Source organism: Lytechinus pictus, chromosome 2, assembly GCF_037042905.1.
Source record: "Lytechinus pictus isolate F3 Inbred chromosome 2, Lp3.0, whole genome shotgun sequence".
Taxonomy (NCBI): Eukaryota; Metazoa; Echinodermata; class Echinoidea; order Temnopleuroida; family Toxopneustidae; genus Lytechinus; species Lytechinus pictus.
The window spans coordinates 65256219-65267563 of NC_087246.1; the positions used below are offsets into that span (position 1 = coordinate 65256219).

General features: G+C 36.6%; 1 protein-coding gene across 1 annotated transcript in view; it reads left to right on the top strand.

The window, feature by feature from the left end:
- LOC129268702 (probable phospholipid-transporting ATPase IIB) overlaps positions 1-9875 on the top strand; it is a 28995-nt gene extending 19120 nt beyond the window's left edge. The window contains exons 16-22 of the mRNA XM_064095421.1: positions 690-878; positions 1393-1537; positions 2139-2203; positions 2794-3014; positions 3537-3645; positions 4395-4656; positions 4981-9875. Coding sequence (XP_063951491.1) covers positions 690-878; positions 1393-1537; positions 2139-2203; positions 2794-3014; positions 3537-3645; positions 4395-4656; positions 4981-5117 — 1128 coding nt within the window. The 3' untranslated portion in view covers positions 5118-9875. The remainder of the gene's footprint in view (positions 1-689; positions 879-1392; positions 1538-2138; positions 2204-2793; positions 3015-3536; positions 3646-4394; positions 4657-4980) is intronic.
- Positions 9876-11345: the final 1470 nt, after the last annotated feature.

Consider the following 11345-nt stretch of genomic DNA (forward strand, 5'->3'; position numbering starts at 1 on the left):
GTCTCGCTCGGCCAACAGTCCGTTCTCAAATTATTTGGTCATGTGATGGTGATGAGTTGCTTAAGTAAACACAATCCCAATTCGTCGTCAACAGGTAATAAGTCTGTTTTATGAGTATTTATGCAAAATTCATACGTCAGGACGAATCACTTTGGACGTACCAGAGGCAGAGCTTGGGGCAGCCGGCAGCTGCCCGTAGACTCAGCACCACGCACAGGCATTATCGCTGTGTATTGCATGAGCGAGATAATTTCGTCAAAATTGTCGAAGTGAAAACACTTTGCATCGAACAAATAATATCTTTTTGTATATTTTATTGCTTCAGTATCAAGGAGAGTGCATGAAGATATTCCTTCAAATATATAGAATATTACACAGATTTCACTATTTCTGGTTTCCTCAATTTTTTTTTTTTTTTTTCCAAGAGTAAAAAATTGGGGGTGCGGTTTATACACGGCCGCGGTTTATATACCGGAAAATACGGTAGTCAAGAGATAGGAATTCTGTTATTACTGTTTGTAAGAAGGGGCACAGGTGAGATTTGACTTGGTAAATAAAACGTGTTCATCAAGGCCACTCAAGGGAGACAGAGAATATAGACATCTTGAGTTTTTGTGTCGCACAGGAGTTAAGGATAAACTACAATAACGCATTTGATATAGTAATAAATTTTCCATGTTTTTCACCAGATTTGGATGTTAACTGGAGACAAGCTGGAGACGGCCTGCTGTATTGCCAAGAGTGCTAAGCTGGTGTCAACAAGACAATCTCTGTTTGTCTTCAAGAAAGTCAGCAACCGTTCAGAAGCCCATTCAGAGCTCAACTCCTTCAGAAGAAAGAGTGATTGTGCCCTTGTTATCATGGGGGAGTCATTAGATGTAAGTCAGAGGTAGAATTGTGATGCTATGTCAGGAGTGTCATATTCGATTGATGTAGACAGTAGTAGGCCCCTCTCCTTACGTCAGATCTGCACTTTTCCCCTGCAGGAATGTTACATGCGTCTTTTCATTGTTTATCCTAAAATCCTGAGCACGCTACTTGATCATCTTGCAAATCGATTTAAAAAAAATAGTTGTAATAGCATATGAATATTCCAACCTATAAAATCTTATTATAATAAAAAATTCCAAAGAGTGGTGTGAAATATTGAAATTCAAATTCAAGTCCATTTCAAGTCTCCTTTTAGAAATAAAAGCAAATTCAATACCAAATTTTAATGACACCATCATCGGCTGTGACTTGAAGCTGATTTGGACTTTACTCTGACCGCAAGGCTTGAAGCAAAGCAGAATTATGATTTTACGATTCCTCGCATTATACCAAACTTAAATAGAAAAAACTATTTTGATGTTCTGAAATTTCATATTTGTCATCTATATTTTATTGACATAGGTTTGCCTCAAGTTCTATGAACATGAATTCATTGAGCTTGCTTGCCAGTGCCCAGCAGTTGTAGTTTGTAGATGCTCACCAACCCAGAAAGCTGACATAGTCAACCTTCTCAAAACGCATACAGGGAAGAGAACATGTGCAATAGGTAAGATGAATGGGGATGAACTGATGGAAATGAAGAATTTGGTGATGAGGATGATGATGATGATGATGATGGTGGTGGTGGTGATAATCATGGTAGTAGTGGAAATGGTGGTAAGGATGTTGATGGTGGTGGTTGTGATGATGGTGATGATGGTGATGATGATGATGAGGATGATGAGGAGGATGATGATGATGAGGAGGATGATGATGAAGAGGATGGTGATGATGATGGTGATGATGATAATCATAGTGGTGATGATAATCATGGTGGTGATGATCATGGTAGTAGTGGAAATGGTGATAAGGATGTTGATGGTGGTAGTGGTTATGATGATGGTGATTATGATGATGATGATGATGATAATCATGATGATGATCTGGAAAATTACAAATTAGTACACAGTAATACTAAATCAAATATATTGTAAACGGTGTCTCGACAATCCTCTTTCATCTCGACTATATTTATTTCTGTATATGAATTCCACAAGAAAAACTCCCTTATTTTGAATAAGGAGGTGTAATCATTGAATATGTATATTCTTTACAAAGTGTAAGGAAATATTTACTTTTCATCAGTTATTTCTTCTTTTTTTTCTTAGGTGATGGAGGAAATGATGTCAGCATGATTCAAGCAGCCAATGCTGGAGTTGGTTTAATTGGAAAGGTAACTTATTCCACATTGTTTGATACCAGGGTCCATTTCATAAACAGATACAGCTGTGTTACCCTTTGCAGTTACCTTTAAAATGGCAGCAAGGCTCATGGTGGTAACAAGGCTCAGCAACCAAGAGTAATTAAGGATCTTGGTACTTGCAGTTACAATCATCATCATCATCTAGTTTTGTCACCTTGAAAAGGGTTGGCGGATATGTACCTCCCTATGCAGATTTTTTAAACATAATAATGCTTATTTCATAGCGTACACAAAGTTTAATCTAATTCAATGCTCACTTTTGGCAAAGTGCGCTTAAAATGAAGCATGTTAATGAAATCTGAAATAAATAGTCCATGGTTTTATACCATGGTACAATTGAAATCTCTTTTGAGAATACGGGCCAATGAGTTTTGAGACAAGATTTGAAGATCTGCTGTCAATTTCACGGAGCGAAAAGGGAGGGAGTTTTTATGGCGTGGAGCAATAGATTACAACATACAGTCTCTTTTTCTTTTCTTATTTGTCATTCTCTTATACTCTTCCTCTTACTGAGAGAATTTTTAATGTTGTAATTTTACCCTGACTCTAACTCATACTAGGAGGGAAAGCAAGCCTCGCTGGCCGCTGACTTCTCTCTGACTCAGTTCCGTTACGTAGGACGACTCCTCATGGTCCACGGTCGTAACAACTATAAGAGCTCCGCCTCTTTGAGTCACTTTGTGATGCATCGTGGGTTGATCATCTCTACCATGCAGGTCGTCTTCTCATCGCTCTTCTACTTCTCCTCTGTAGCTCTCTATCAGGGCGTGCTTTCTGTAGGGTAAGACATGGCCACCAGAATGGCTTTAATCATATACCAATTGAGTCATTCATTCACACTTGTTGCAGAAATTTTCAATTAGTTATGTGTGTGTAAGCAATTATTGATTATAAACTATGAGCTCTTGGTTGACCATTGCCTATTGTTCTGAGAGTTGTTCATATTGCTCATATTGTTCGTATTGCCAATATTATTGCAAATATTGGCAATTAAAAATAATACATTGTATAGTGGTTCTGACTCCCATTGTGCCATCTACAGTGAGTGACTGGAACACTCTGCAAGTGTATAGAACATACATTGTGAGTGCCCTACACATCAACTGGTGAGAATACTCCCGAGGAGTGGAAAAAGTGCAGCGTGAGTGTCTTGCACAACAACTGGCTAGAATACTCCCAAGGAGTGGAGAATGGGCATTCATTTAAAGCGGGCAAGGTTAATGGTATCCAATGGCTGGTTAATGATGTTCTGCAAGTACCTTATTCAACTGGGTTATTAGTATTTGTTTGTTTTCATCCCTAGGTATGTAACAGCATACACAATGTTCCCTGTTTTCCTGTTAGTAATAGACAAAGATGTAACACCAGAAACAGCCATCAAATACCCAGAGCTTTATAAAGACTTGCAAAAGGTAGGAACAACTTCAAACAAACAATTATTAAATACCTATGACTACTGAGTTCTTTAATTCCTAAAGACTATATGTATGACTCCACCTGATTAAAGTAGACCTGGGGCCCCGTTTCATAAAGAGTTACAACTGTTGTAACTTTGCCATTATGGCAACTACCATGGCGACAGGGCTCAGCAACCAATCAAAATCAAGGTTACCATGGTAGTTGCCATAATGGCAAAGTTACAACAGTTGCAAGTCCTTTATGAAACAGGCCCCTGATGTAAGTGTTCCATGATATTTGCTCTAGCAACAATTGCTCTAATGAAAAATCTGCGGGTTAAGCAAAACATAAAACCTCACCTCCAAAACTAAATAAACCCTTATCATAATTTGATACATTAATCTGAACTAAAAACTATATTACAATCCTACCTCTAACCCTATGCCCTCTGAGATATTAAGACCAGAGCAAATATTGCAGGAGCAAATGTTGTGTCACTGATAAAAGACCTGATTAAAAGCAGACCGGATTCAGTGAGTGGGTTTTAATACAAAAACAAACATAAATATGAGTTAGGCTTACTGTACGCTCAGTGAAAACTTGTTTTAATGAATTTGTATTACATGACATTACAACAAATATAGGGGCGTTACATGCGTGTAATATATAATATTCCTCGAATGCACCGAGCACTGAAAAAGAGACGAATTAAAACCGGAGTATTATCATCACAATTATCAACATCTGATTGCTCTTCCTCTAGGGTCGGATGTTGTCCTGGAAGATGTTCTTTGTTTGGATCCTGATCAGCGTCTACCAGGGTGGTATCATCATGTACGGCGCCCTCTGGTTGTTCGAAGGAGAGTTCCTTCATATCATCTCCATCACGTTCACCTCCCTCATCATCACCGAGCTCCTCATGGTTGCGTTGACCATCAGGACGTGGCACTGGACGATGGTCATCGCAGAGATCCTCAGTATCGTCATCTACATCGCTTCCATGTTCATCTTCACAGGATACTTTGGCAAGTCTATTTGGTTTAAATTCATATAGTCTGTAAGCAGTAATAATAATAACGCCTAATGAATTCTAATCCTCATTTAGTCCGTTGTCCAGGTGGTTTGTTTTGTACTTTGACTTCTGATTATTTAACATATTGTTAAATGATAATTTTATTCTTAAACGGTTCAGCTAAACATTTAAACAAAATGGTGTCAAGCTATTACAAGATGAATTATACTCACTCAGTCATTGTAAACATAGCTCTAACTTGTGGCAAAGATCTTACTCAGGAAACTCTTCTTTTCTCGCCTGTTTTCTAATTCTCTCTCCATCTCTCTTTCTACAGATCGGGATTTCATTACCACCTTCACATTTTGGTGGAAAGTTGTGGTCATCACGCTTGTCAGCAATGTGCCTCTATATATCCTCAAGTTCCTACGAAGACGCTTCAGCCCTCCCAGCTATTCCAAGCTATCAGAATAGGTACTTATCTACTCACACCAAATACATGTTTATAGTGCCATTTTCTATCCTCAACTTGGTACAACAACGACTCGGCCTTCCCAGTCACTCCAAACTTGGAAAGCAGAGAATTTACAGACACCTTACCTTAGGAGTGGGACTACATTCACATTTTTGATCAAGTTTCCTGTAGCCAGGGCCTTGCTCCATCCCGACCGGTTACTGACACCAAATTTCATGGATGGGACTGCAATGTTGGATCACAGAAATATTCATCCCCAATGGAAGCTTGCCTGTCCCTAAATCGTATTGAGTTGAAAATCAAAGCATTTATGCATGTCAATGCTCCTGTAGTTATATTATATTTATGTTTGTACATTTTAAGTGAACTTCCAAACTTATTTCATCTGCAAGGTGCAATTGAGTTTGCTATTCAAGTGATTCATATGTTGTATTTGCATATAATGCTGTTAAAATGTGTCCTATTAAATAGAAGGAAAAAAACACTGTCTTTCAATTTGTTTTACTGTCCTTGAGCAGGTAACCTATATAGATTTTCCTCCCAACCCTTCCCTCTCCAGCTATATCTGACTTTCTCTATCTTAATTCACAATTATATTGGTATTCAAAACAGTGCAATCTTCTCATAATATTCATTGGATACATACACTTTGTGGATTGAAATTTTGCTTATCTGATCTAGTAAATATACAAAAAGATCTATATATATTTTGACTTATGATAATATGCATGGTACATGTATATTCAAGGAAATTTGAATTAACGGTTGATTTCTATGAATTGGATGCCTCTAATATACCAAAGCGTGTTAAATAGTAATTGTCTTTTCTAAATCTAATGAATAGTTTTGAACCTAATTTGGACTCCAATATCAATTAACAGTGATCGACATGCTATTTCAAAGCAGATGTGTACATTTAATTGTGGACCAAAATAAATTGAAACCTTTGTGTGGAAAAATACTGAACAAAGTGAATTTTTGTTTCAAATGCCAGTTTTTAGTCAACAATGATTTGTTTGGAATTTTTTATTAGGCTACAGGGTTCTTGAGTGTAAAAAACACATTTTCTTCCAAGTTCTTCTTATAATTACACAAAATCTGTGAATCTTGTAGGAAAGGTCACAATGCCCACAACAAAGCAGTTTCATTGTCGGAAGATGTGTCTTCATGATTTTTGTTTGTTTCATTTAAAAGACACATTATTCCTCTATGAAATTATACAGTTAGTATGCAAACTAATGTATGTCTTTAAGGAATGTCATATGTGTCCTTGAGAATTTATTTCTTACTGGCTTAACTTGTGTTGACATCAATTTGTAAATACCAGGCGGAATGAGATACTTAATTCATCTCCGTGGGGATGCATCACAAAGAGTTCAGTCTGACCAAAAGTAACGTGTTAGTAACAACGGGTAATGTTATTTATTGCGTGATCTAGGAGATTAAGCAGTCGTGACGTGTTATATACCACACGCAACCGGCAAATTAGGTTGATTTTTTTTTTTTGGGGGGGGGGATTTTAATCAGACATAAAGCTTTTTGAAACATCCTCTTGATAAGGAGGTGTTTTGGTGAAGGGTTCATCGACCTTGGCACTCCAGCCAGAAGGCTAGGGTTCTAATCCTAGCTAGGCTTTGATGTCCATTTGCCTCACCCCACCCGGGAGTAGATGGGTGGCTGGTCATTTGTTGGGTTAGAGATATTAACAAAGTCCTTTGGATGAAAAGTACCTTTACTTGTGAGGATACTCTAGTTAAAGCTTGTCTTTAGCTTGACGAGCAGAATGAGTTGAAACTAATTAGATATAGACTCGTGTCAACTAGTTCTTGAATATGAAGATATGTGTGCAAGACCATTTGTATGGTGTTCCATTAAGTTGTTCGTAAGTTACACACAACTTTACACACAACTTTATGAACAACTGCTGACCCTGTCATGAGTGATAGATTAGATTCCTGATCATTTTTTATTCCAATTAACACAAGTTGAAATCTGTTCATTGTAGATTAAAATTCTCATTATTAACAAACATCTGTTGAAAATTCTGTGTTTTCCTACATTTGATTAGGATTAAACAGGAAATGCAATCCCATTATGGTACAATGGAGACCAATTGAGGTTTTCCCATTTGTCACAAGCTAGGGTCACCAGTCATGCGTAGTAAAGTTGGGCGTTATTTATGAACTGCCTTTTGAAAATGCACCCAGATATTCCTCATATGACTTCCAGAGAAAAATCACTAGATTCCTGGAATGAGCGCAAGTAATTGAATGGTGACCTTTGACCCAAGGGTTTGCTGCATGTGATCTCATTGTGAATCCAGGGTCCCGATTCATTATGACTTATTATGATAACAAATGCATGATTTATTTAACAAGTTTCCTTTCGCCAATCAGGTTGAATGATTCCAGTAGCTTTAAATGGTTATTGCAAATTTGTTATTATAACAAGTTTTAGGAAACACGCCCCTAAAGTGCACATGCACAGGGAATTGTCATTTGTTTGACCTATACAGCAACTCCCTTGAACTCATTAAAGGTAATGGTTACAGGGTTTGTATAATACTACATAGTAGACCCTATGTTTGGGCTTTTTTTCTTTCTTTTATATATTTTTTTACATAGTTCAAATTATTCATTTGTCTAGAAAGCACCGCTGCTAGAAAGAGTTCCCAAAACGAATAAGGACTCTATTTTCAGACAAAGTGAAGTTTCCCCCATTGCCACAATCCTATAATACCCCCTTGTTTTTAGTTATCCTTGACAATATATCAAAATTTTGAGATACAAGATTTAACAGCCAATGATATGTAGTAATTGTCGTATGACTTCAATCGGTATTGAGATTATGATGTTGGGATGTACTGCAAGGTTCTAAGTGATGACAAACAGAGAACAATTGTATGGCACTAGCAAATAGGGACCTTTTTGTAGAAGCAGGTCATGTGATGTAGTTATTTTTTTTTAGAAAAGAGTGTAGAAAGCAGCTAGAATTGATTTTCCAATGGTTTTGAGTTGCATTAACCGGAATACTGGAGTGTAATAGATATTAATTTAACATTTTTTCACTGATTTTTATTTAATATTTGAAATGCTCTCATACTTATAGATGAAATATGTTCAGTACAAGCATAAGGATTGCACTTGGTGCTTCATATTTCACTTGTTTGTGAAATCATGCTTAACTTTATGATACACACACCAAGGATCTGTCTAACAAAGAGTTTCTATGGAAAGCCAGCAAGTCATCTAGGATGCATACATCTGTTGCAAAGTATTTCTAAAGAATGATGTTAACCTGTGCATGCATCAATATATTGGCAATATTGTATGCTGCTCTTTGTATACCAAGGAGGCATTGTGTACAGTTGCTATGTGAAGAATTATGACATTGCAGGCTTTCCATAGTTGAGATTTCATGGAGACTTTTTATAGCAATAACAAATGCGAATTTTCTAAAGCATATTTACGATCAGCCAATCAGATTAAAGCTTTTAACTGCTATTACAAATTTGTTATTATAACAAGTTTTATGAAATGGGTCCCTGATCTATGGGGACCAGGGCTCCATATCACAAAGCTTGGTAATCGATTGTACATTTGATTTGTGTGATTGATTGCACTAACGATCAATGCAATCAATCACTTAGGTCAGCCTTTTGTCAATTACTATGTTTTTGGTTACAATGCACAGGAATGAGATCGGGAGAATGCACCTCTTCTCTCATACGATACCTGAGACAAAATGTAGAAATCCTCTATGTATTAAATGCTCACTGATTTTGTAACAATACCTTGACATTCCTACTGTGCAGTACACAACTTGTCATCCGCAGACCAAGGATGATTGCAAGTGAATGCATGAAAAGGAGCAAAGATTCTTTATATTGAAAGATAATGGCGATGTATGTGTCAACGCGATCAAATGAACTTTAGTTAGGATTTGTAATGTATCATATTTTTATAGTAAAATATTGAAGCATCTCATTGTCATAAGGATTTGTAAGCAGTGTATTAAGGTCACAACTTAAATGTAAGATAGCTTTGAAGTGCCATCGACTTGTTGAGATGGCAAGATGCATTATTTCATCAAATCGACTTATGAATGTATGTCAACATGGCGAGACAATGTTTGAAAAGTTGTATGTCAATATCACCAGATACGTTACCTAAGACGACTTTTGATGCACCTCGCCATGTTGACACACAACGTTGTATATGTCGACTTGGCGAGATAATGCCATTTCGCCATCTCTACAAATCAATGAAGCTTCTGTATGATTATGATTCCTGAATAATGATTGGGCAATCCGAAATTATGTTAGTTGCGGATCTAGCCAGGTTGAACACAATATCATTTCAGGGGCCATATTGTTTTTGCAAAATAGTGGGCCTCTCAAAACTACCTTGTCTAATACGGCTGGATCCGCGCCTGAATTATGTAATCAAGAGTTGCAAATGTTGAAATATGAGACAAATGTAAAAGAGAAGGAGAAACAATGTGTTGATGATATGTGATTATATATGCCCACATACATTCTCTTTACTGTTATTTCTATAATTTGTATGTGGGATGTTGATGTTTTGTGTCTATTTATTGATTGTCCAACATGCTTTTAATGTGTTTCCTGGTATGTAAAAAATTATTTGTAGTTCTTATTGTTAGCCAGATTGAATCTGATGATTGGGGATGAGTAATCTATGGAGCACTTAAGCACTGTTATGAAATAAATATATATAAATATATCAAAACTTTAATTTTCGGTATTATTACTTTTGTGATTATTCAGAGTAGAAATCTTGTCATTGAAGAAACTTCTATATTTCTAGAGATTCTGCAGTTGAATCATATGTATGATATCAAAAGTCTAGGTGCTTTGGGGGTAGTTCAAGTGATAAAGAAAAAGGGAGAGGACCAAAAATTAAACAAAGAAGGAAGGAATAGGGAAATATGACATGGTTTTGTAGTGTGTACTCTAATTGCTCATAAACCCCAATTTTTTTCGAGTTCAAGTGAAACTTAAAATTCAACTCATTTATTCTATTCTAAGAAATAAATTGAAATCACTTTTGGATACTATAACCCTCCCCTTCAGGATTATCTGCTAAGGCCCCTTCCTTAATGTTTGTTATTTCAGGATCTGTTGTCATACCAGATGGTCGTTATTTTTAATTAATAGGCTATAGCATATCAAAACCTGGCGGTTTCTCTGGGTAGATTTTGCACTCGGTGTTAATGTATCCTTGATTTGATAACACAGCTAGTCAAGATAAATAGTTCAAGTGGTGGCTTTTTTTTCATGGTATGCTCAGTAACTTTGAATTAGAGCTTCTTCCCCCCCCCCCTAAAAAGAAATTAGAAAAAATATAAAAATCGGAGAAAAGAAAAAAAGAAGAAAAGAAATGGAATGAAATGAAACAAAATTTGATAAGGTAAAACCAGATATAAGTAAAATAGAATATAATGATATAAAGACAGAGCTCTGTCACACCGGTCTGTCACATCGTTCCGTGTAAGCCTTCCGGGTGAGTTGCGGGTGATTGCCTGCAACTCGCCCGCAAAAATGTTTGGAGCATGTTCAAAACTTTTCTGCGTGCAAATCAGACTTGCGTGCGCTTCTGTGGACAACTGCGTGTGAGTTAGGTGCGAGATACTGTAAATACGGGCGACCTGCGGGTATCAAAAATAGCCATCCGCAAGTCACACGCAAGGCTTGCACGGAACGATGTGATAGGGCCTTAAAAATAGTAGCATTAAGTAACTGAATAGGTAGATAGAAAAAATGAAATATTCAAGATAAATGAAAAGAAACTAAATCTGAAGCACTATTTATCAACTTGATATCAAAAATAAAACTAAATTTATAATTTTCAGATTGACAACACATGAAAACAAAAACAAATCCAATATATTTTTACCTGATGATAACGCTTGGATATTGTGTAATCAGTGAAATGACAGATTTTATGAAAGAAGGTTAATGTATAGTATTCAAAGTAGATATGCAGTACTAGCAAATAAATTCATTTGGATAGCAGAGACATACCGTAAGGGCACTAGTATTCAACCCGTTTGGAGAGTTTCCTCAAATATATAGAAATATAGAATTTACCTGAATTTCAGACCCGTCTTATTTCCAAGAGCAAATGCTGGTTATTCTTTTTCCGTTATTTTTTTCTTCAACCAGTTGACTGTGTGCGCGGGCGATCGAATTATACGGCGACGGA